This window comes from Phoxinus phoxinus (assembly GCF_949152265.1).
Source record: "Phoxinus phoxinus genome assembly, chromosome: 14".
NCBI classification, from domain to species: Eukaryota; Metazoa; Chordata; class Actinopteri; order Cypriniformes; family Leuciscidae; genus Phoxinus; species Phoxinus phoxinus.
In genome coordinates, this window is record NC_136889.1 from 5,217,317 (window position 1) to 5,244,210 (window position 26,894).

General features: G+C 37.4%; 1 protein-coding gene across 3 annotated transcripts in view; it reads left to right on the top strand.

Moving 5' to 3' along the window:
- Window positions 1-26,894, top strand: part of mdga1 (MAM domain containing glycosylphosphatidylinositol anchor 1) — a 204,476-nt gene that overhangs the window by 170,180 nt on the left and 7,402 nt on the right. For all 3 annotated transcript variants that reach the window (XM_079635194.1, XM_079635192.1, XM_079635193.1), the window contains 2 exons: window positions 5,852-5,982; window positions 17,776-17,884. In XM_079635194.1, the coding sequence (XP_079491320.1) occupies window positions 5,852-5,982; window positions 17,776-17,884 (240 nt within the window). The remainder of the gene's footprint in view (window positions 1-5,851; window positions 5,983-17,775; window positions 17,885-26,894) is intronic.

A 26,894-nucleotide genomic window follows, 5' to 3' on the forward strand; every position in this document is an offset into this window, starting at 1 on the left:
GTTAGAGGGTGAAGGCATGCATTTGTGTTTTAAACTGATATTAAGAGTTAACAATATCTTTTAACACCATCCCCGCCATTGATGGATTTATCTTTTTTTTCACTGTTATGTGGTAGGGGGCGCTATTACACATCTTCTGAAATATTACTGAATCTCTTGATCCAAAAACAAGCAAAGAAGAAGCACAATCAAGTGATAGACGTATTGCTTACGCACATGTACGGTAACTTTATCATTTAACATATATACATCAAAACTGCCGAAGGTTACTGAATGAAATGTCGACCCAGGATGAGCTATGACTGTGAATCTTTGTGCGTGTTGATGGACTCGATCTACTCCATCAATGTTTTGATCATCATTCTGAATCTGATCTGGACGTAGTCTTTGACAAAAATGTGATGTTCTCAGCTTTTTGTTCAAAATGTAGCTTTTTAATGAAACTTATTGTGTTAAACAATGCATGAAGCTAGATTTCTTTTTTTTAAAGCAGAGGCTCTGTTCTTTTTTTTTCTTTTTTTTCTTTTTGATATATTATGTTCAGATATTCGTACAACAAAATATTCTGGGGGCCATGGAAGTTTTGTGAAAGTGATCAACTTAAAAATAAAATACACTAGTAGGGAATGAGTTTTTAGTTTATTTTTTAATATTGATTTTATTTTATTTTATAGAATTTCCTCTTCCTTTAACTGTTGAATTTTTGTTTTAATGATTTAGTCATCATTATTATTGTTATTACTTTTCCTTCTTATTTTCTCTTCTTTTTCATCATTTAATTTTTTAACTGCTGTATTTTTAGTTGTGGAATTTATTCTTATTTCCTCTGTTTTTTTTATTTAATTTATTTATCTTGTTTTTAATTTTTTGTTAGGGATTGCTTAGATACCATAAACACCGTGCTATTAGACTAATGTATTGGATTAACATGCACCCCTGAAAGTACGTCATTTAAATAGTCAAATTTGATTTCATGTCGTCTTTTTCTCTCATTCCCCCTCCTCTCCACACTGTTGAGACTGTCTAATCTACAATTGCAGTACTCAGTTCGATTTTTCATCAAGAGCAACACAATAGCATGTTCTATTAGACCGTATCTTTATTAGGCTTGAAGTTCATTACAAAGGAGTTCAGCAGCCAGTGGATCCATTAGAGCAGAAGTCAATCACAGCACCAGTCAGTCCATTAGATCCTTCACTCATTACACCACCACAATGCGACCCTACTCCTGTTAGTGGGCGACAGCAGCGGCTTGACATGGTGTTTTGTCAGTCATTGTTGTTGTTTAGTGATGCACACACTTTATTCGGTAATACAAGAATGAATGGCCTGTTTGCTCAGACTTTGGGATCACTCACATAGAATGCATTTCTGCGCTGCTTTTCCATTGGTTTTCTATGCAAACGCACGTTAGACGAGGCGGTTTAACTGTTGCATTCGAGTCTGCCATCTTTTGCAGCGTCTCGTTTATTTTATTCCACTGACCTGTATCTTTAACCATCAAAATGTGTTCTGTGTGAATGGTCCCTAACTGTTGCATGTATTCATTCGCTGCATCCGAAATCGCATACTGTATAGTTGGTACTACATTTGGTTTGAAACTTACTTCACAACCGTTAAAAACCGCAACTGTAAATAGATCTTTTCGAATTAATGTGGCATTCCACTGCGCTACTTTTCCATTGTTTTTCAATGTAAACGTAGACAGACATCTTTTTGCAGTGTCTCGCATTGTGTGAACCGGCCCTTAACTGTCACTCTTACCCAAGTGTATACTAAGCATTTCGTGATAGTTTCTGGCAAATATGGTTGGAAATTCAAGCACATTGTTTCTATCAGACGCGCGTTCAGTTTCTGACATACTCCACTTGCTTGAGTCTGCCGACAACAGGACACATGGAAGAGTAAATAGAGGCGTAAAGCAGTGCTCACTTTAACGCGTCCAGTTTAAACAGCTTGTTTGCGTCTCTGTACAGACTTCAGAAAGAGACCAGCATCAGGAACAAGTGGATTGTTTATTTTCAATGGCGTCCTGGATTGCGTCGGAGGATTTGACTGCAGATCGTATTGTAAATGAGGCACAGTGATGGAGAGTTTCCAAAGAAACTTTTGTTGAAAGATGAAGCAGCCCACCTTTATTGGATCTGACAGCAGCTACATAACATATCGTAAGTAAATGACACTGTAAAAAAAAGTTGAGCAACCTATCACATTCAATTTCAAGTTAACTCAACTAATTAAGTCCAATTACAGTCAACTTAAAAAAAACTTCTTCTCCTAATGAGTAACAGGAAGTCTTTTGAACTTGACAATTTTTGTCAAGGCAACTATTGAATGCTTAGGAGTACAAGCAGCTGCAATCCGTTTCATCTCCATATTTTTGGTATTATTTTGTCCATATTTTGAGTTTCTCTCTTCTGCTGAACACAAAATAAGATATTTTGAAGAATGTCAGTAACCAGACAGTTGATGGACCCCATTGACTTATATAGCTGGAAAAAAAATACTATGGAAGTTAATAGGGTCCATCAACTGTCTGGTTACCCATATTCTTCAAAATATCTTCTTTTGTGTTCAACAGAAGAAAGCAACTCATACATGTTTGGAACAACATGAGGGAGAGTAAATGATGACTATCCCTTTAACATAGTAACACTGCTTTCAAGCAAGCAAACATCATGGAGAAAGCAAACACTGAACTACACATTGGTTTGAACATGGTTTAAAATTGCTAGCCTCCGTCAATCTTTCCTGCTCAACCTCCATCTTCTGCTCATTACAAAGACGAATGAGTGTTTGGCTGTGTTTGACCTGTGTCAAGGTTAGCCAAGGGCTTCTGGTGTTTGGATCTTTTGTGATGTCTGACAGCACAGAGGTCCGTTTGGTGCCTTAGGCCTTTAGTAGATCCTGTCCATATACATAGGCACAATTGTTTCTTTAAAGGGTTGGTTAGCTGTTTAGTGTAAAGGTTTTTGCGCAAGGGTGATTTATAAGTGCCTGGCACAAATTCTTTTTTTTTTATGTGTTGAGTGTGTGTAATCACCTTAAAGAAGCACCAGCACACAATTTCAGTTTTTTTCTCACCCAGTGAGCACCTCTTCAGCGTGATTGAGGCCATTGAAATGTGGCAGATGCTTTTAGCCAAGGCAGAGAGCTAATAGTGGGGCTCTGATACAGCACAGCATTTCTGTTAAAGGTTTCCTGATTTTCTTCAAATCACTTTGAAAACGGTAGTGTCTGTACAGCAATGACACATGTGGACTTTATTCTAGTCACTTTCCTTATCAAACAAAAACAAAACAAAGAAAAAACCAACTTGAGGTGGTACATCGTACAGATGTTACTGATTGCTTACTTCAGATTATACACATGGCGTCCAAAACACATGATAAATGGCATTATTCAGATGTATGACTGTGTACAATACAAATTGCTTTCTATCTTAAAATGAACCATTCATATTGCTAACAAAAAGAGGGATTGAGCTTGAAGTTGAAAAGTTGACATTCCTCAAAACGTCTCTTCTTCCACATAGAAGTATCTGCGAAGAAAATAGCAGTATTTTATTTGCAATAAGTGTAAATAGAAGTTAAATGCTATTTAAAGCCTACTCATAAATAGTGGCAGATACTATTTGCACCTCAGTGTTGTTGCACATTAAACGCTATGCAATAATAACAGTGTAAATTATTATATTTATTACAATATGGATGCCGCCCTGCGCCCTCCCTACGCCTAACCCTAACCGATAAACACTTTATTATTAAAATTAATTTCTGTAAAAAAAATAAATAAAAAAAAACGTGTCTGCGTTTTTAACACCCAAAACATGTGTTGTGTGAACCAGCCCTACGACTCTACACTGTAAATATTCATGTAACTGCATCTGGATTGGTGTATTTGTGGTCACTGGTCAGTATCTGCTGATATTGTTCAGACGGCTTTAGATGAGTTTATTAGGAGGATGCGGTTTGTACTTTGAACGGGGCACTTTGTCACAGTACCATCTGTTTGCTTTGTTAATGTTTCTGTGTGCCACTTCTCTCCATTGTGTTATTCATTTATATCTGCGGTTCCTGAATAAGTAACGATGTGAAGCCTGGCTGGTCGTCTGGACCCGTCTGCTTTTATCTTCTGTGTGCATGTCATGAGCAGCGTATAGAATGTCGGGTGAAAGTTTAGAAACATTAGTGTGTGTGTGTGTGTGTGTGTGTGTGTGTGTGTGTGTGTGTGTGTGTGTGTGTGTGTGTGTGTGTGTGTGTGTGTGTGTGTGTGTGTGTGTGTGTGTGTGTGTGTGTGTGTGTTTTAACGTTCAGAGCCAGAGCTTCATTTGAGGCACTACAAAAGTTTGTTCTCTCTCTCTCTTTCTGTTCCAACTGAATTATATATTGGTTTCCGTTAAGCACAAAGTCAGAGTAATAATTGAATGCATGAGTCATAAAGGTGCCACTTGGCCTCACTGCCTTCAATCATCAGTGTGTGTATGTGAGAGAGTTTGTGTTCAGTGTTCAGTGTCTGTGAAAGATTTCAATACAGACGTTCATATTAAGCGCTCTAAACCTCACATGTGTCAGTGTGCTTAAGATGCCTCTGCTTTGTTGTCTATGGAGTGTTACACTCAATGTTTTGACAGACCGTCTGATGATGATATAGATACCGTACGTTTATCATGATGTTACATCCTGGTTCTCCAGACAGGCAGTTTTAGTGGTGACTGAGCAGCGCTGCACTTTTACTGATCTGATGAGCATTATGCATGTTAATTGAATGTATTATAAAGTGATGCTTGTGGTTTATGGTGAATACATATGCATAGGTTCCTTATTAAGCAATGGACACAGGAGTTTCAGCATAATTTAATGTTTTAATTTATAACATAATTTAACGTGTAACAGGTTGTTGAAAACACATGCTTAAGCGTATTATATTTAAAAAAAGATTTAAAGTGCCCCTATTATGCTTATTTTTTTATATATATTACCTTTCCTGCAGTGTGTAATACAGCTGTTTATGAATGCAAAGTTTTAAAGATCAAGTTCACAACAAATAAAGTTATTGCCTCCTAAAAGACAGACCTGATACTGAACCGTCAAAATGAGTCATTAGCAGTTCCACTTCCTGTTACAAACCTATATAAATTTGCATAATAGCAGCCTATGGTCTTCTTTGATAGAGTAAAACCGACGCCATTGTTATACTTTTCGTATCACTGTGTATAAAGTGCTGAGGAAGACTGCGGAGCTGAAATTCAGATATGGTAATAGGAGTTTTATTTCTGACGCTCAATGTAAGTGGTAGACCAATCACAACAGACTGGGCCACCTGGCCAATCAGAGCAGAGTAGGCTCGCAGAAAGGAGGGGTTTGGAGAGAATGAGTCTTCGAACAACCCATTTTCAGAAATGAGGTCATGTGCAATGTAGGATATTAACGTGTTTTTTGAACTTAGATGCATGTAAACATATTGTAGAAAATCTCCAAAACAAATTTAGGAATGTTTAAAGCATAATACGGGCACTTTAAATAGTGATGTCTGACATTTGTAACTTTATAACCGCTGACTTTTATTTACTACATTTCAAATAATAACTGATCTACTGTTTTCAGCGTTTTAGTGATTTTTGAGCGAATGTGTAGAATAAGAAAATTATTTCATAAATGTTGTGCATGTCTCATTTTTCACCAAGAAGTTATACTATATGTATATATTTGCATTATTACGGCCAGCCTAGGCTGCAAAGTAAACTTAACCTAATGCCGATAGTCTAAAGTCCAGAACCAGAAGTGCTCGCACAACCCAGGGAAAGAGCATGTCACCGTTCCACTAAACTGTGTTTTGTGTTTGTCTGCAGGCACGCTCAATGTTCTGATGAGGGTGAAGAGCATCGCCACTGTGGATTCTGCTGCCTGGACCCTCTCAGGACACCAGGGGCCTGAATGGAGGAAGGCGGATGCTGAGATCTATCCCAGCGGACCATTCCAGGTATGACTGTGTATGTGCAGGTGTGGGCATGATAGTTTGTCTGCGTGTGTGTGTGTGTGTGTGTGTGCGTGTGTGGCCTTTGTCAACCATACGCTATGGTGACAAAATATCAAATATTTACGATATACTGTATATAATATATTTTAAAGCAACATTATTTAATTATATTAGTTAACATGAACTAACAATGAAAAATACTTTATTAATACATAATATGTATTAATCTCTATTAATTATAATTTCAAAATGTAGTACATTATTAAAATCAAAAGTTGTCTCTGTAAACACTACACAGTAACATAGCACGAGACAATGAACTGAAGGAACTTAGGGCTTCAATACACTGAGGATGATAATCAACATAACAGGACACAGGTGAGAACTAATTAGAAACCATGACAACTAATGAATGACTCGAACACAGGCAAATACATAGAATGAAATCTAAGGCTGTGTCTGAAATTGCCCCCTATATATATATATAATGTATTTCTTTAGCTTATGTCATGCAGTCCTAGTTGGCAGGTGTGATATATCTATACGTGTCAGTGTCAGTGTTTGTGTGTGGTTAGAGGGTCTATGGAGGGATGATTGAGGAAGCGCTGAGTCGTGCTCTACCGCTCTCCTCTGGACCCGTGTTTCTGCTGAGTTGGGCTCTCACCACAACAGCTGCGAAACCTGGAGACGTTTTAGGGCACATCACAGAGGAGAAAAGGTGCTGGAGGGAGAAAATGACAAATTGAAAGAGCTGAAGAGCAAGGCTGAAAAAAGGGAGATTTATACTGTGAAGAAAACTGAGAGAGAAGGGCAGGAAAAGATGAACACCACATGCGATAGGGAAGGAAATGAAGACAGATAATTCAGGGGGAGTTTAGAGGTAAATGGGACACACTTAAGCTTGGGCTCATTGGTCCTGTCAGATTATTTTAATGTCTTGTTGAGCTACCCTCATTCTTTATACACTTCTGCTTAAAGACAACAAGAAATTGCATTTGCAGAGCATTTGACTTCTATAATGTGACGCGTTTCCAGCTGAACATTCAGTGGGAAACAATGTAGGACAGGACTTGAGTTTATCCTTAGGGACTTGGTTCAGGAAATATAGGCTGTGCTATTATTTATTAATTTTCTTTTGCCTCGTCCATGTGAATTACAATATTGGGGAAAAAAAGTAGTTTCATAGGTGGAGACAATTATAAAACAATTGGAAAATTGGACACTTTTAAAATAATGTGATGATTCAGTAACAATAACACCATGAACAAATCAACATGAAATCAACAAAATAACTATTTACTTTCTTAATTTACATTTCCAGTCTTATTGTGCACATTTCCCGGTGTAGGTTATTCTAACTAAAAACGATGTGTCTATAAAATGCAACTAGTTGTTCTGCCTCTGAATTCGTCAGATGTCACAAATCCTCCATTCTTGTTTGTAATTCCTAAATTTTTATATGGAATACTCTTTTTGATTCAACAGATTGAGTAATAAAATTATATATATCGATTTTTTTTATATATATTGGCCAAATTTGTCCACCTCCGGCTCTCACTTTTCACTATAGCTGTCTAAACGGGAAAAACTGTTCACGGATATTTTCCTTCTTTTTCCTCGCAGGCTCTCAGTTAACATTTTGAAAATGTCTCTCCTCTTTCTGTACTCTTTCATGTCCCCCAGTAATGCAGCGTATTTGACACTTGAAGAGGTAAATAGATCCTCACCTCTCCTCTGTTTTTCACCCAGGCCCTAGTTGGCCTCCATCAATCGATGCTAAAGACCAATCCAGGCGTTCCTGGACAGTAGGAGTTGACAAGTCCGGCAGACAGCCGTGTTTCTCCGCTGTCTGTTTGTTTGCTCTCTCTCTCTCTCTCTCTCTCCTCACCTCCTCTTTGTTCTTCCATTGACTCTTGCCGTGTGGATTGAGTGACCGCGGAGGCTTGCCGAGATGAATTAGCATCATTTTCCCACAGAATCTCAGAGAAAAAAAGAAAGTGCGTCTTTGCATCGTTGCATGAGGCGTCTCACCCATTACTAAGCCTGATGGATCAAGCAGAATCACAAAAGCGTTACTTTATCCAAAAGCTTTACTCGACTGTGTGAATCCATTACGTGTGCTAGCCGAGGGGTTTTAACAGAGATCTAATGGACCTCACAGCGTTACAAGAGCTCTCAGAGATGCTGCTAAACAAGGTTGGGATTTGAGAACTGGTTCTTAATTAATATATAGGGTACGACGGGGCTAAACAACTGCTTTTCAAAACGCACGTGGACATTTGTCTGACAGGATTGTCTGATCCTTCATGCGGTCGCAGGCAGCAGCGCAAAGTTCAGTCTGCGCTAATTTGATCCAATATTTGATGTTTAAAAAAAAATTTGAATGTAAATTTAAGTAGCAAATGAGAATCGTTAAATTAATAAATATATATTTTGAAACAAATGTCTTAATGATTTTTTAGTTTTGTTCAAGGTAATTGAAGCTAAAATATTTAAATAATGGAAGAATATGTAAAAGTGGTATTTGGGGTAAAAGATGCCCCTGCTGTTGGGGTGAAAGGCACAATAAATAACATGATAATAAACAGCTGGCCGACTTATAAATGACACATTATGACTTATACAAGTTGGCTGTGCACCTTAGAGATAATCACCATTTATAATGAAACCATCATAAAAATATGATATTAATCATATAATATAATAAAATAAAATATCATATTTATTGTGACTACTGTAAAGCTATATTAAATGATCATTGGATCTCACTCGATGCTTTCAGAATCTGTACTTTTTTAAATAATTTTGTTTCTGTATTTTTTTTCTTTTTAAAATGAACATATTTTAATGAAAGTATATTTATTGAACAAAAATGAATTGATTTACTTATCAAAATAAACTTTTTTTTAACAAGTTTGAACAAGTATTAACTTAGACATATTAAAACATATTATTTTAGCTAAAGCATTTGTATCAATAACTTTGTGCCTTTTGCCCCATGCTTGCCACCTCATACATTTATAAGATTTTTAAACAAAACAAACCACTTTTATGATTTTTTTTTTACACAAAATATGATAATCAATGTTAAAAATAACATTTTTCTTAAGGTGTGCCTTTAGCCCTGTATAACATTGTTCATTTTAATAATTTTATAATTGTCAAATATAATTCTAAACAAATTTACAATTTACAATATATAAATATATTAAAATATTGAAGTATCATTTTTAAATTCAGTTCAGTAAGCCTTACATAAAGGCATTGCTGTCTTAACATCCATGTGCAACCTCTTTTCAATATAAAAAAACACTTAGAGCAACCACTAAAACATCATCATAACACGCCGCTCGCGTCCGTTGCAGAGCAGACACAGTGTAAGTGTGTCTTTTGATTTTTTGATGTCTTCTCATTGATCAACATCCACATGTTCTTAATGTACAACCACAGTTATGTGGATGAAAGGCTGGACCTCGTCCACTGAGAGAAGAACTTTACACACGGGATCTCTTTTCGGGATCTCGTTACTTTTTAATTCCATTTCATAGAAGATAAAAGACGGCGTAATCTTTAACGGCATGGGAACGTACAGTCCGTTTAAAGTGTGGAAGATTACAGCCGTGGCCAAATCTGATGTGACTGGGTGAGAATCTCTGATGATTATTACATTATTCTACTTATATAAAATTAGTCCAATATGCGTTGGTCTTTTTCCAAATAGTTTTTAACCTTGCAGGACTAACACTGAATGATCAGCATATTGGAAATTCAAGGCTAGAAAAACTGTGTTTTTTTCGTATGCATATAAACTCTGGGAATGTGAGGTATACGGCTCTGGCTTTGTGTTCCTCTGGTGTGTATGTTTGATTGCTCCCCATCCATGACATGGACTTAAATGGTAGTTAAGACCAGTTGGTGTTGTACGTGTAAATGCCCAGTGTAGCTGTTCTCTTTTATAGAGCTCTTAAATGCCACCTGCCTGCTATTGGGCTGTTTAACACAACTATAAACGCTTACTAACACAGGCTCGGTGGAATACAGTTTATCTGTAGCTTTATATCCTGCAGTTCCGTAGTATTTTTGTTGTTTACATGGTTTAGTTTACGTGATCACATTGCTTACCTGTGATGGCCACACATGATATGAGACTAATCGAGGAGAGGTGTGATATTACTTTTCTAAGTGACTGAATATCATTTTCATATAGCGGAGCATAAAACGGGGAGAAAAAATAAGTTTGGGGTCTCTTATTTTTGATGTTTTTATAAAATGACTTCAGATGACGCAAACTCTGAATCAACATGCACCAATGCTACATTTTTCTAAATGTCATAATCATTTGTTAACAAACAAGTGTTCATTACTTCAATGAGCTCATTGTTTCTGCCTTAAATTATTACATTGTTTAAATTAATAACATTTTAGCTAACTGTGATTTGTATATGTACATTTCTGAAATACATAACTTAGACAGTTACCTCTGATAACAGACTCTAAATTGTAATGTGGACAGAATTTTCTGTAAAGCTATTTTGAAACGATGTGTATTGTGAAAAGCGCTATGCAAATAAATGTGTCCGGTTGAATTCAATGTTTTAAGTCTCTTATGCCAGTCTTATGCTGCAATTTATACGCGAAAATTCGTTTTTACGTGCATATGATACGCAGTTTTCACGTGCATTTGATACGCACTTCATTGCGTTTAATACACACACACCCCACACCACTAATTCTACCCAAACGTATAATACACACACACCCCACACCACTACTAAACCTACCCTAACCAACCCATGCGTATCCTATGCATGTAAAAACTAATTTTCGCGTATAAATTACACGATAAACACACTGCGTTCTATAGAGACGCATTTAGTGTGATCGGGTTGCTTATGCACACCAAGGCTGCATTTATTTGATTATAAATGCAGTAAAAAGATTCATATTAGGAAATATTATTACAATTTAAAATAATTGTTTTCTATTTCAATATATTTTAACATGTAATTTATTCCTGTGATCAAAGCTGGATTTTCAGCATCATTACTCCAGTCTTCAGTGTCACATGATCCTTCAGAAATCACTATAATGCTGATTTTGCTGCTCAAGAAACATTTCTGATTATTATCAATACTGAAAACAGTTTTTTGGAAAGTGTGATATTTATTTTTCAGGATTATTTTGATGAACAGAAAGTTCAAAAGAACAGCATTTATTATAAATAGAAATCTTTTGTAACATTCTAATGTCTCTACTGTCACATTTGATCAATTAAATGCATCCTTCCTGAATAAAAGTATTAATTTCTTAGAAAGGTGGAACCGGAGCCATGTCTAGAGATCATAGAGACTTGAGGGGTGGGCTCTTTATACTTGCAGTAGGGAACCACCTAGTAACCATCCAGAACGCCTTAGCAACTGTAACTCCAATGTACTAAACACCACCCACAACACTCTAGCATCTTGGTAGCGACTTTTGCACAGGCAAACACCACTATGTCCAAATCTAGTCTTAAGTTTACAGTTTACACGTCTCTTAAGGCCTTTTTTTCCGTGTCTTAATGGAAAAGGTCACCGCAGGCAGAGACGTTTTGTACGGCCGTGTGAAAGATGCCAACAGGGAAACAAGATGATGACAAAAGCGCAGGAGCTTTACAAAGGAAGAGTTCAGGGAGCGAGGGAGGGCTGGTAATTAGCTTTGCTTAATTATGATTTTCTGAAAAGATTGAGAGAGGAGCAGAGAAAAGCGTCCATTTTCACACAGCCCTTTAAGCTCTTTCCTCATCATCTCTTCTTTTCTCTTTATCCTCTTTATCGCTTGCTGGTTTCTCCGCTGATGCTCTCAGCTCTTTGTCGTGTTTGTTATCCATTAACCTCTCCTCTCTGTGTGCTCGAAATTTCCCATCAGCCTCACCTCTCGCCTCTCTGCTAGCGCCTCTCTCCATAGTGATTGGTTGATGAAATTCACCGGACCTCGAGTCTCCATACAGCAAATGTCCCGGAGCGTTCTGTTCCTTCCTTCCACTTTCAGTGGAGTACTGTATTTACCCCAAAAATGCACGTTTTTCCCCCTTGGAGAGAATTTTTAAAACATATTTCAATCGGTTATTTTAGACAGCAATGGGAATGAATGGAGAAAGGATCTTCTGCAGAGACCTTCACAATGTCTCAAACTGTGCTTAGATTATAGTCTGATATCAAGAGTCAAGAGTTTTCAAAATGAGCTCAAATATGTCTGGCCAAAGTCAATTACTCTGTCAAAAATGTTTTTTTTTTCCATTATTCCCTCGACGTGACAGTCCCACTTTCAAGTACTTCACTCTTTTTCCAGCACTTCAAAGCTCAAAAGTCTGAATATTATGCTATTTAAATTAAATTTTTAATGTACATTTTTTTGAGTCATCCTTCAAAGATTGTCCTCTTTCTACGTATATAAAACTATAGGGCCAGATTTTTTGGGTGGTAAATAATGGTGCAAATACCAGTAAATTGACCAGCGCAAACCTTAGTAAATCACCTTGCATGATTCATTTAAATACTCTCCTCTCGTACATTGTGCGCCTGAAAGGGAAACTAACAATTTTTTTTTTTTATCTAAAAGACATTAAATTAACACTGTAGCCAGCAGAATAGTGAAATCAATCACTATTATGAAACATTTTCATTGTTTGTATGTAGGAAAAGTCACAAAGTCTCATGAAAAAACAAAAGTTTTCTTCAAATTGCGAATGAAATTAGACAGCCTTCCTTTATAATCACTGAAGCTGTTAGTTTAGCGGAAACTCATTGCATGCAAAAAACACACAAAAAAACACATTTAAATCAATGATTCAGTCAAAACTGCACAATTAATTATTTGTTTTATTTACATCGTGTCTCCACTTTGTTTGTTTGTTCATTCAGCGTTTTGAGAGATACTGAGCAGATTCTCACCTCTGATTGGTCATTATCACAGAAATCCCTGTGATTGGCTGCAAAACTCAATGCTGAAAAATCACATTCAACGCATTGTACTTACATGACAGGAAAATAACAACCAGATCACTTTAAAGGTGAACTATGCAGCTTTTTTACCTTAACCGAACAGCTTCGGAGTCATTGGAATGGTTATATGACTTTTTTCGGGTTGAATGGTGGTCATCTCGCACCCCCCTATCGCATGTGAGCGGAAAAAAACACACTTGCAACTTTGAGCCGGCGGGCCGCCGGACGCGGCGTCAGGAAGTATCGTGTGATATCAGGTCTCGCGATGTAAAGAATTGAATTTACGGCAAAAAGAAATCTGCTAAAATGATGTGATTATTGCGCTCCCTCACGCTGTTCGAACCCGAATGAAGAAGACGTTGTAAAGAATATCCCGTCTGCTGTGATGTCGTTGATCGACTACTAGCCTCTGGTATCTGAGAGTCGACAATACGTTTTTCGACAGTGTTGTCAAATATCTATTCCGGAGCTGTAGGGGGAGCTCTATAGAGAAACCGGCGAGCAAAAAGCGAGAATACAGCGAAGAAATTCCCGAACCTGCATAGCCATATTAATTCTTACTCAGCATTTTCAACAGTTCTTTCAGATCTTCCAACAAAGATTTTTTTGTTTGTTAATGAATGAAAAAAATCTTAATTTTTCTGTGTTTTTTGACAGCCCCGGGTCACTGAAAAGAGCAGCATTGATATTCTGTGTAACTTCACTTTTCATGCTCCACGAAACATATAACGACTGCACTGTTATTCTTCACCTCCATCTCTCCCGCTCCTCTCTTTCCTCACACGATAATGAACACGGAACTGGAGAGGCTTCTGTATGCCTACGCCTCTCAGACGGCGCACATAATTGTTTCTCTCTGTCTCGGCTGGCATCTGAGCTCCTGTGTGAGAGGTGAATGGTCTGTCATGCCCTTAATGAGCTCAACCCACTAAAGTCAACTGTGCTCGGCCCGTTAGACGAAGCCATTTGCATTAACGAACAGAGAGAAAACACACAGATCGCCTCGCGTACCAATTACTGTCTGTGGCCAGATCTCTTTGTGCAAGTTGTGCGTGTTTTTGTGTGCCCTCTGATCGTGTTTTATGCATGACCTTGTGATTCTGCAAGTGAAAATTGTTTGTATGAGAATGTGTGTGTGTGTGTTTGAGGGTGGGTGGTAGTAATGCATGAATATATATTCAGGTGAGCAGGAAAGCTCATGGAGCGCTGCTCGACATTGGCCTAATGATGGTGTGTGTCACCCGGCGTCCACTGTGGCCCCGCAGTCAATTAGCACAGACAGAGAGACTGTTTTACACACACACACGGCAAATTAAATTACCTATCTGCCCTCATCCCTTGATCCCGTTCAGCCTCCGTTATTTATTCAGAGGAGCCACTCGTTCATTTGGGCACAACAGGAGCCCGGGGTGATGCTTCAGGTGTGTGTGTGTGTGTGTGTGTTGTGTTGATGAACGCACCGGGTTCAAGAGTGTGTTAAGTGTGCTATCTTCACCTGGGGTCAAGTATGTGAACCGAAAAAGTCTATTTTTAGGTGGATACATGTGTGATCTAAAAAAGTCATTGGAAATACAATAAGTAGCTACATTTCAGCTAAAATGCAAAAACATTTATACCAAGGCTCCATAAAATGTTTTATTTTTTCTTAAATTCCTTTTTATTTTATTTTATTATTAAGTAAATACTATAGCCGTTTTTCTGACCAAGTAGTTACAGGAACGTAGTTATAAGAAAAGTCCACTTCTAAACAGATTGACTACTCTCCCCCAAAACCTTGGTCCATTTCCATTCACGCAGGCCAAGTGGCCATAGGGACTATAGGAGGGGTTAGGGAGTGATGCAAGCACGGCAACGGTCTTTATAGCGTTAAAATCAGAAAACAAATACACCAAAAAAAGTCTGACCTAAATACTAAATCTAATGTATTTTATATAGCATATTTGTCATAATTTGAACAAGTCTCCCGACAGGGCCATTGCTAGACATAAAGCTCTACTGGGGCACAGGTCCCCCATTATTTGTCTGAGATAGCAACAGTTGCTGAGGGGGGCGGGGCTTACCGATAGGTCAATTAAAGATACATTTCAAATTTGAAAGAATGATTAATTGTTATGACACACAATCAAAGACAGTACAGAACACAACAATGTGTTTATTTTCTGTGCTATACAGTGCTGCAGACAGGGGCGTTTGTTGCAAAAACACCAGTAGTTAGGTAACTTGAGAAAATTTGGATTTCTCGGACCTACATAGTCCATTTTAAGATGTTTAAAGGCCAAAAAATTGGATAACAATAGAAGCAAATAATGAATAAAAATAAGATTATTTGTATTATTTACAAACTTGTGTTGCGTCATGTTTTCATAGCCTACCTCAATAGCGTGCCAACACCGGACTTCGGTGTGCTCAGATGTGTGTGCGCTGCAGTTGCTAGGAAACACAGACGGCTCAGCTTCTGTTTTCAGTTAAACTGCGTTGCTTTTACAAGCGTTGATTGTTTTATTACTGCGTTGCAAATAGATAATTGCTATTACCATATAATATAATTTATATTAAATACACTGACAAATAAAATAAATAGTTAAACTTCAGATTTATACTGGGGCACAGCAGGTTTATACTGGGGCACGTCGGGGTTGTACCTTTTTCTGGTATGCTGGATGAGTCGTCAGTTGGAGAAATCTCGCTAGTCCTCGGATGTGTTTGGGGTTGGTTGGATTGAAAAAAATCCAAAATTCTCTTTTGAGACATTACTAACTAGCGCTGATATTGTAGTAGTTGTGCAACTTGTGTGTGGGCCGTGAGTGTGCGTGCTGCGCAGGCTGAATCGTTATCGCGTGATTCGCTTCAAGACACATCTGATTGGCTAATACTACACACTGAAGATAAATTAAATAATTTTTAATTAAATAATTACTAAAATTATCCCTCTCTTCATCCCACACCCCAAACATGACATACAAAATGTCGTGGAACAGAAACAACAACCAGAAATATTTATAAGCTATCATTTATTGTCATCGCAGTTTGCCGCAGCATCCCTACTTCCCGTGTCCATGTGCTTGTTTGTTTTTTACTGTCATCAAAAAACAGGTCTATTTTTTAAATGAAAAAGTAATGTTACTTTACTAGTTACTTGAAAAAATAATCTGATTTCGTAACTCAAGTTACTTGTAATGAGTAATCCCAACACTGATCCAGAGTCACATATTTCTAATGAACCTGGACTGAAAGAAAAATGTCAAACTGTCTCTCTCTCTCTCTCTCTCTCTGCTTCAAATCATGTTGGAGTGATTTATTAGATCAGACCACTATGGCATTTTCTTTGAGGTTGGACTTGTAGACTTTGTTGAGAATGTTTAATACAAATTAGGATAAATTTAAGGATCATACAAGTTCTGCAAAACCTAAATCTAAAATAAAGAGCCATTCTGCCCAAGTTTCAGAATGTGTAAATTGCTTTAGATCTGCTTCTGAAGGGCCGTGGGAGGATTAAATGTTTTGAATCGTTCTGTTCACTTTTGCTCATTTATATTTCAATTACTTGCATGTTAGTCCACCAGCTGGGGTTTAGAGGTGGTGCTGTGTGTGTGTGTGTGTGTGCGTGCGCGTGCGCGCGTGTGTGTGTGTGCGTGTGTGTGTGTGTGTGTGTGGGGGGGGGGGGGGGGTAATTCAGTAAACTTCAGTCAGACTGCGTGGATCTGACACAGATCTGATTAGGTCTCTGCAGTGAGCTTCAGAGCTGCTGTAATTAAGCTGTCAGTCACACACAGGTTACAAGGGGAGGAAATAAACACCAGCACATAATGTGAGAGGAAACGTATGATTATGATTGTATAGGCCAGCAATTATTTAATGCATTACAAATATTTACGTTTTATGTACTACTGTGTTACAGTATTTTGTGTTTTTTCATGTGCTTTCTTGTCTAAAAACACTTTAGTATTAAATCGTGGATGGCTTTTAAATTCCAGTTCAATTGTAATTTGTATATACGAATGTGATATCAATGACTTAAGAATATCTATCATTTTTTCAGTATGAATTATCCATAAAAAGATATATATATATATATATATATATATATATATATATATATATATATATATATATATATATATAATATATATATATATAGAGAGAGAGAGAGAGAGAGAGAGAGAGAGAGAGAGAGAAGGGGTGAGAGAGAGATTATTGTAGACTATTATAGAAAAACACATAATTTCAAACATTTATTAATTAGTCATCTTCTTTACACTAAGTATTTTTAAATGCTGTATGGTCCAATTAAATCTGTTTTGATGGCCATGTTAATTGCTTTAAAAAGTAATTTAGATAAATATGTCAAAAAAGTTATATATATAAGGGAGTAAATATGTATAATTACTCAGAACATCAATTACTATTTATGTTTGTCACAAAACTCATTGTTGAAATTAAATTCCTCTGTTGTATTGATTTGTTTAAATTAAATTCGTTAGATTCATCTTGGGATTCCAAACTAAATTCCTATTCAACTTCCTGTGGTGTGTGGCCAATTCATTTTAAATTCATACTCAAATATTAAAGCAACTCTCGCTATAAAGTTTTTGGAGTTGACCTGAGATAACTTCATGTTGGAGTTCAGTTCATGTAAATTTTAACCTTCCCTGACTAGGATGTCCCAAATAAAAATGCAATCTATAATTCCATTTATTTGGCTTTGTGTGTGTGTGTGTGTGTGTGTGTTTGATGAGAATGGAAGAAATGCGACTTGACAAATGTCTGTTTTAATGGACGAGAGTGCTCTCTAACTCACACTTCTCTTTGTCAGGTTGTGTTCGAAGGGATCCGTGGAAATGGCTTTGAGGGAGACATTGCTATCGATGACGTTTCTGTTACCAAGGGGAAATGCAAACAAAAGGACAGCGTGGACAAAACAGGTCTGTACCATCAGCAACACTTCTACTGCACAGAAAACACCCTCAGTGATGAACTTCATTATATCTGTTGATGTAGATGTGATGTAGGGAAAACCACTCAGCGTACAGACAGTCTCAAAGCAAAGGAAAATACAAGAACACATCCTTATGTTGTTCCAAGACTGAATATAGAGCTCATACTCAAGGAAAACACAACATTTTTTTTTTTTCAGAGGGCAAAAAATTTGGTGTGGTTGCTCATATTTATATGATCAAAAAGTAAGATGAAATTCTGATAGCTTGTAAATCAATGAGATCTTTAAAGCAGTTTCGCGTTTGTATGGTGGCGGTAAAACAATGCAATTCAGTGATGATTGAGAGATAATTAATGTTCTTCAAAAGCCTGTAGTACTCACATTTTAACATGATTTTTCAAAAAAAAAATATATAAAAAATGTTAGAAAAAAAAATATTCTACCATGAACACTCAAGCAACTAAGGTTTACTTGATTATCCATTCAAGTAAACCTTAGTTGCTTGAGTGTTCATGTTAGAATATTACTAATAATTTAAAAGATGCTACTATGTTTACAAATCATTAAATAATTCACAGCAAAAACACACATGACCACGTCCTGAAAGTGGAATTTTTTTATTATACTAAAAGACCTTTTACTTGCTAAGTATAAACTATCAATCAGATGACAAAGTTGTTGGAATATGGAGTGCAAGTCAACTCCTTTTATGATGCTTTTTTTCTTTGAGTTTTTAATAATACAGACAAGAATATCAAACGATTTGAAAACGACACGAGGGTGACTCGTGTAACTCGATTACTAAAGGAAGGTTTTAGAAATGAAATGTCAGTTAGAAGTGTCCAGACTGTGAGCATGCAGGAGAGATGCAGTGTTTGTGATGGAAGTTCGCACTGGTGGAGGCAGCTGTTGTGGGCTGCAGGGGCTCAGGCACGGGGCCTGGGGGCCGGGGGCCGGGGCTTGGGGCCCGGGTCTGACAGCCTTGGCTTCTTCTCACCTCGTGCAGCCCTCTGATGGTGTGGCTGGCCCAGGTCTCCTCCTGAATGCTGATCTTGGCACATGATGGGTATGAATGCATGCACACAGACAGGAAAAGGCCCAGCGCCAGACTCTGAGAGAGAGAGAGAGAGAGAGAGAGAGAGAGAGAGAGAGAGAGAGACAGGGCAGCTGTCCAGAACACCATCCCCCTCAATACTCACCCGATGAACTGATCAAATATCATTCTCATTACTCTAATGAAGGAAATATATCTTACAATTTATGATATATGCATGAAATGCATGGGTATTATAATAGAATAATTAAATGGACATACACTAGCATTTAAAAGTTTTGGGTTGGTAAGACTTTTTGGTCAGACTTTAGTTTAGGATCCAATTATTTCTATTAACTAACCATTAGATAAAACTTTTGCCTTAATAAACTCCTAATTACCGCTTATTAATAGTTAGTAAGTTAAGTTTAGGTATTGGGTGGGATTAAGGGATGTAGAATATGGTAATGCAGAACACTGTGTTAATATGTGCTTTATAAGTTCTAATAAACAGCCAATATCCTAGTAATATACATGCTAATAAACAACTATATATATATATATATGTATATATATATATATATATATATATATATATATATATATATATATATATATATATATATATATATATATATATATATATATATATATATACTGTGTGTGTGTGTGTGTGTGTGTCTTATGCTCACCAAGGCTTTTCTTTGATCAAATATACAGTAAAAACAGTAATATTGTGAAATATTTTTTTTCTATATAAATTTTCAAATGTAATTTATTCCTATGATGCAAAGCTGAATTTTCAGCATCATTACTCCTGCTGATTTGCTGCTTAAAACACATTTATTATTATACAATCAATTACATTACATTATTATTATTATCAATGTTGAAAACAGTTGTGCTGCCTATTATACAGTATGTGGCTAATATATATAATAATATCCCCTTTCACACAGCATTCAATTTATCGTAAAATGACCAGAACGACTTTACTGGTCAATGCACAAATATGCTGTTCACACAAGCAACAGCGTTATGTCTTTTTACCGCTCTTCACACATCAGTACCAGAAAACTCTGGGGTGTCAATCTTCGGAAATTACTTTTAAATGCTGAGCCAATTTCTTTATCCACCTGGATGGAGAGAAGCGCTTTAGTTACAGTTGAGTTATTTTTTTCTTCTTCTGCGTCACAGGCGTAATCACACTCTTAAAAAACGGCAGACGCATAACAGTTATTATAGTATTGCAGTTATGCAGGGCCTCGAGCGTGAGACGGTCAGATCAGAACAGTCAGATATTCGTCTAGTGCATGTTTACATAGAAAAACAGTAAACATCAGGGACGTCACTAGACTCTTTTTACTGGGGCCAGTAAAGTTCTTCCCTGCGTCTCAATGTCCATACTATCCATCCTAAACATTATGTGAGATTTAAATAAGTGTATCCATAGTGTGTTGAAAATAGTATGCCAGAAGTCTCTGGATGGTAGGATTGTGGATTCGTGCTCATTATTACAGCTAATATTGCCCACAACTCATTGCTCTTTGGAGGAGGATCCAGTTAAGAACTACAAACTACAAAACATGGCAGATGTGCGCGACCGACGGTTAAGAGTGGTTTAGATAAATGGGTTTGAGTGACTAATAATCAACATTTAAGCTGATAAAAAATATTGATGTAGTGTTATCCGTGTTATATTTCATCTGCAACAACAACAACAACAATAATGTGAACTTTTATAAAGATCCGTTTGGCCATTAACTTATATAACATAAATGCATGGAGAGTCTCCGCATGAAAGACGCGTGACTGGCAGATCAACGTGCTTCTGCACTTCTCTTTAATACAGTAGGAAATTAAATTAAATGCGGAGGATTTTATCTTTGACAAGATGATTGACAGGCCAGTTTATGTGACAGGATGCGTGTAACTAAGCGACAGAGAGCAACCGTTAAAGACGCTATTTTATGACGTGCTAGCATGTCCGAAAGCTTGTCTACTCTTCTGCTACACACTCAAAAGTATGTACTTTTTATTCAGTAAAAGAGTACACTTTTAGGGCATAGTATAAGTAGGCGAACTGAGACGCAGCATTGCTGTGCCCCAGTAAAATTTTCCTGGAAAGTCATGTCTGATGAGGTATAGTTTCAGCATATGGATACTTGAAAATAGCCTCTGTGCCCCTCTTCCTTCACTTTTCCCCGTGGAGTCCTCGACTTCAGTTGCAGTCTGTCAGACCATTTTTCATAAAATGACATTGTTTTCTCTAAAGACATGAAAGTGTCATTCTTTGTTCGCACACAGCATCATACCGGTAAATTACTGGTAATGTTTCAACTTGATCACATCCTGTTCACACAAGATCTCTTAACGTTAATTTACCAGTAAAGACTGTATGTGTGAAAGGGGCTAATGTTAATGTGTTTACTGTCATTTCTTGATCATTTTATTATGTCCTTGAATAAAAATATGAATTTCTTTCAGGAAAAAAAAAAAAGCTTACTGACACCATTGTGGTATTGTATTTATACATCAGCGAATTACTGTAGCCTATCACTAAATTTGGTTAAAACATTTTTTTTTTTTTTTAAATTGGTAAATTTGGTTAAAAAATATAAATCTGGATGAGACTTAGGGTTGGAAACGTGTTTAATGGTCATGTAAATAATGTCACATTGCTAAAATTCATGCTAAAAGTATTGGCTTTATTTTATTTAATAAAATTACAATTTCTTATTTTTTGTGTGATGTATGTATGTATGTATGTATGTATGTATGTATGTATGGATGGATGGATGGATGGATGGATGGATGGATGGATGGATGGATGGATGGATGGATGGATGGATGGATGGATGGATGGATGGATGGATGGATGGATGGATAGAAAGAAAGAATATTCCTAAACAAGCTTCCATAATTTCGAGTGCTGCCTCACCTCAAGTGTTGTGCGAGATGATCCAAAGCATACAGTATCAAAACACCCCCTTTATAACATCAGTGTCCATGGCAGCGGCTCCTTATCAGCTAACCTTGAAGATAATACAGACACTCCAGCCGAGAGAAGCTCTCCCTGCTACCAGAAGAAAGAATGAAACTTCAACATTTCCCTTTATAGCACTATTAAAACTACAGAGACATATACGGTAGATAAAACCAATATATATGTAAAATATCAAAAATGAATATAAGCAAATAAGCATACATGACTAGATTATTATATATGGATGATGAATGGAATAAAAGACTGAAGAGATTGTTAAAGATTGTTAATTTGGCCTTTCTTATAGAGAGCAAAGATGTTCAAGGTTGCTCTCTTGCATAACAATTCTCCTCAGAAACCGTATACACAATTATCAAAGAATTATTCAGATCAGAAAAGCAATACATGAAAAATAATATATACTATTATAACTATGAAGAGTTTTACAGTAACTGTCCTTAAAAAACACTCACATGCACAGCGCTCGTATAGAATAATTTTCTGAATCAAAGACCCGAATCATCATCACATATTCAGGGCATAGTTATTTTTGATAGATTGGAGCCGTGACCTTCTTGCTCTGAATATTAAAAATGGCAGAGCCCTTATTCCTACTCGGGTAATTCTGTGAAGAACAGGTTCTATGTTGTCATATTTCATACCAAAAATCAAGAGAAAGGGAATAAAACGTATTTTGCTTAAAGAAAATGAAGCATATTCTCCATATTTCACCCTGCAGTTCTCATTACCATAATGCTAAATATCTCATTCTTATTAGTGTAATGTAATATTGGGATGTTGAGAGTTCTCATTAAACACACAATCCCAACGTGTTTGTGTGTGTGTGTGTGTGTGTGTGTGTGTGTGTGTGTGTGTGTGTTTGTGTGTGTGTTTTGTGTTGAAACCTGCCTGAGAACATTATTTTTGTACTTCTGTTTGGTGGTGCCAGTTGTTAAGAAATTACACAGTTCACTAAATTATCTTAGATTATCTTCATATTCAGAAAGATTTTATCTAATTGTTTCCTTTCCAGTCTAACTGTTTAATTTGCCAGATGTTCTCACACTTCAGACCCACATCTCAATTATTTAAGTCACACATCATGCAGTGCATTTTTTAAATAAACCGCTAGAATTTAGCATAATCAACTTTTAAATTAAATAATAGACCAACCTTTAACACTCCTGTGTATACCACATAAACTGTGTATTTTCCTTTTTTATTAGCATTATTTTTATGGTTTATTTATTTTAAATGGGACTGAGACATCTGAAAAGTCAAGAAGATTGTCATCATGAATATAATTATGTGACACAACATGATCTCAGCTTATTTGCTGAAAGGCATGTAAGTGAGCATTAGCATTAACATGAACACATGTTCATTCAGTCCGAGCAGGTCTACAATTCAAAGTAGTCCACTTTCAACACCACTGATTGGTAGTTGTGTTTGGTTTTAAAGCAAGCTGTTTTTTTCTTTCGTTCCATCAATGCCAAAAACATTAACTAAACAATAATTATCCCACAAATTGGAAAATGACCCGACATGATTCGCCTACATGCAGACACTACTGTGCGACGCACCGAAGCATGTGCACTACCCGCTAGGCATTCGTTTCTCCTGACAGTAACATGTACGGACATTTCCATATACCAATCCACAAGCCTACAGCTCCAGCCTGATATTTTTCCAATTTTAAATTGTTAAACACCTCAGGAACCTGTCATGGTAAGTGAAAAGTTAAAAAAAAAAGGGCTCCATTATTATTTCAAGTTTTAATGTAAGCTTATACCATAGTCTCTGGAAGCGTACAGCCCTGCTCTCTCCTCTGTACCTGGGTCGGCATGAACACTGGTGTTATATCACACACACACACATACAGGGCAAGTGCGGCCCACACAGTTAAACCTGTTCATGCCGCCCACAGGTGCTGAGCTGTGCTTACACACAGGAAAGTGTAACGCGAGCTGCGTGAGGCGCACCGCAGGGCAGAACAAAAGAGCCAAATTAATGATTAAGATCAATCATTGTGAAAGCTCCCTCACAGAGAGAATATTCCTGCTCTCAAGCGCACGGATTGCTGAAAGCTGTTGTTTTTTCAGGAAAAGTTGTGTGTGTGTGTGTGCACTGTTAGCTAGCAGGCTCTGTCTCTGACCCATGAGGCTTTACTGTAGAGGAACTGTGCATTCATCAATGAAACTCTGCTCTTCTTTGATGTTTTCCAGCGTCTTTCCTGTTATGCGGTACATTTGGAACTCTGTGGGTAAAACATTCACATGTCTGTTCTGTGTGAGATCCTTTCAACATGATTGATTATTTACAGTACACAATTAATAGGATGGATGCCTAAAAGGATGGGAATAAACTGCCAAAAAGTGGCCAATTTTCTCACGTAAATTTTCCAAGCGAGACAAACCAACTAATACCGCAAAACAGAATTAATAACAATAGAGTTCTGATGGGATGATGTATTTTTGTACAGCAATATACAGAAATGAGTTAGCATTTTAGCACTTTCGGTTCCATCTTCCTCTAGTCAATGGGTTTTTGAATGGGTTTTGGTTAAATAAGGTCTGTGGTTAACACAAGTTCAAGATATTTTCTTGAATTTTATTCTACGACATAAAATACATCAGTATTACCCTCTTGCGATTTTTAAAGCTTTTACTTGTCTTCAAAACGGTGCATGCCAACAAGTCTAAATGGCAGGGGTTGTCGGGGACGTCATCACCCGAACAGAAAAACTAATCTACTCACTAGTCTGCTTTTACAGCCGCATTGTTTTTATAATCATAATAAATCATGTATACTTTAGCATTTTACTTCTGCCAATTGTATTTAGGCTCCAAAATTCATAAACGTGGTGTTATAAAGCTTATTTTCTGCAATAATTCAAAGGCCAATGTAAAAATCCTTTAGGGAACCAGGGGGATGCTAACTTTCTGGTCGGCCTACAAAAATATGTCATCACTGCAGCACTCTATACTTAGGCTGTGTCCAAAATCACACACTCTCTCAAGTATGTACTTATTTTGAATAATTACTCTATATTGTATGAATGTGTGTAGTATGAATGTAATCCGGACGTACTACATTTGCCATGTAGTCACTGTCATGTGACCTACCATTTGCTTCACTGCCATTCACAAATCCTCTCCCGTGGCCTCGTGGGATAGTAAAGTGTCCATCAAATGCACACTTCAGAATCTCGCCGGAAGAAGTAGGTCACCCGAGTGCTTTTTGCCTATAATAGGATTTTCATCTTAAAGGGATAGTTCACCCAAATTTGAAAAGAAGATTTTTAGGTGAAACCGTGGTCCTAGGTGATGCAATGCAAGTCAATGGTTATACCCTCACTTTGATAGACAATAAAACATAAAACAAAATTAATACTTGTGGCTCCTGGCGATACATTGGGGGATTTCACACTGGATGAACATTTTCATAGAACATTTTCATTTTCTTTCTGGAACTGATGGTGGATGTACCTGGTTTTTGGCGTGTTCGCACCGCAGGAACTGGGGGAATTAAATGAGCTCTTACTTACCTTACCCAGCACAATAGGAACTACCAGTGATGTAAGCGTACACTGATTGGCCGAACGCATGTGGAACACCAGCACTCTGGCGTCCTCAGCGCCGTCAAAATGAAAGTCACAACAACAAGCATGGTTTACATCACTTCAGAATTCCTATTGGTGGTGTAAATTCAACCAGGAAAATGGGCCTTGGGGAACTTTTCGTTTTCGGGGAACCACCCTGGTGGCTAGTTTCTAGAACTACCCAGTGTGAAAGGGGCTGTTGAGGTCTTATGAAGCGAAACGATCAGTCACTGAACATGATTTACAACATTATTACCTGTAATCTACAGCGTTCATGGCAGTCTAGAGCGCGAGCTTCCTGTCGCATCATGACGCATGTGCGGGAGCAAACACACGGGAGCTGACCCTGTGTTTGTTTACAACAGAGGAGGACAACGTGTGTGTGTGTGTGTGTGTTGTATTGTTCATCAAAATGGTACTTAATTTCGCTTATCCTGGGGGCCGCAATTTATAGTTAAAATTAAGATTATGTTCGCTTGCACGATCTCAATCAGGAAGATTGACTTTTCACAGATTCCCAATGTGCATATTTGATTATGCGCCAGGAAGCTTGCGCTCCAGGCTGCCATGAACGTGCTCAGGACCGTTTGCCAAGGCTCTGGATTACAGGTAATAATGTTGTAAATAATGTTTAGTTTCTTGCACTGACCGATCGTTTTAACTCTTAAGACCTCAATGTATCGCCAGGAGCCGTGGGTAATAAATTTTTTTTGGTTGTTTATGTTTATTTTGACGGTAACCATTGACTTGCATTATATGAATCACCAATGACCACGGTTTTAGCTTAACATCTTCTTCACTGTTCTACTGAAGAACAAGACACGTACATCGTGGATGGCTTGAGGGTGAACTATCCCTTTAAGACATGAAAACGTACTGCATTTTAGGAATGACCCGCGTCTCTTCTGCTCTCCTCTGGCCTGTTCTGCTCGGGGTGCTGCCCATGGGAGCTCAACCGTGAGCTGTTCCTTCTTTAGAGATGAATGATGATTGGTTCTGGCGTCCCATGTGTTACTGTGTCCCCATAAATCACACCAGGACTGGGATTTGGCTGTAGGGTGGAAAGGCTGAGCGGGTATAGAATGAGAGAGAGAAAGTATGTGCGATTCGAAGGGAAGGTGACCTGTTGAATCGGAATTAGAAATCTAAAGGCCCCACAAAACACACACACACACAAATATTAAATCTTGTTACTGTAGCACTGACTGTTAATAGATCAGTTTGTATGCACTTTATTAAGTCATTTCCCTATCTCTCTGATTTTATGTCATAATAATAGGCCTATTATTTAAGTAAAGATGCACGGGTGGATATGCAGCCTGTCTACACACACACACACACACACACACAGCCCACTCTCAAAATTACCCGCCTCC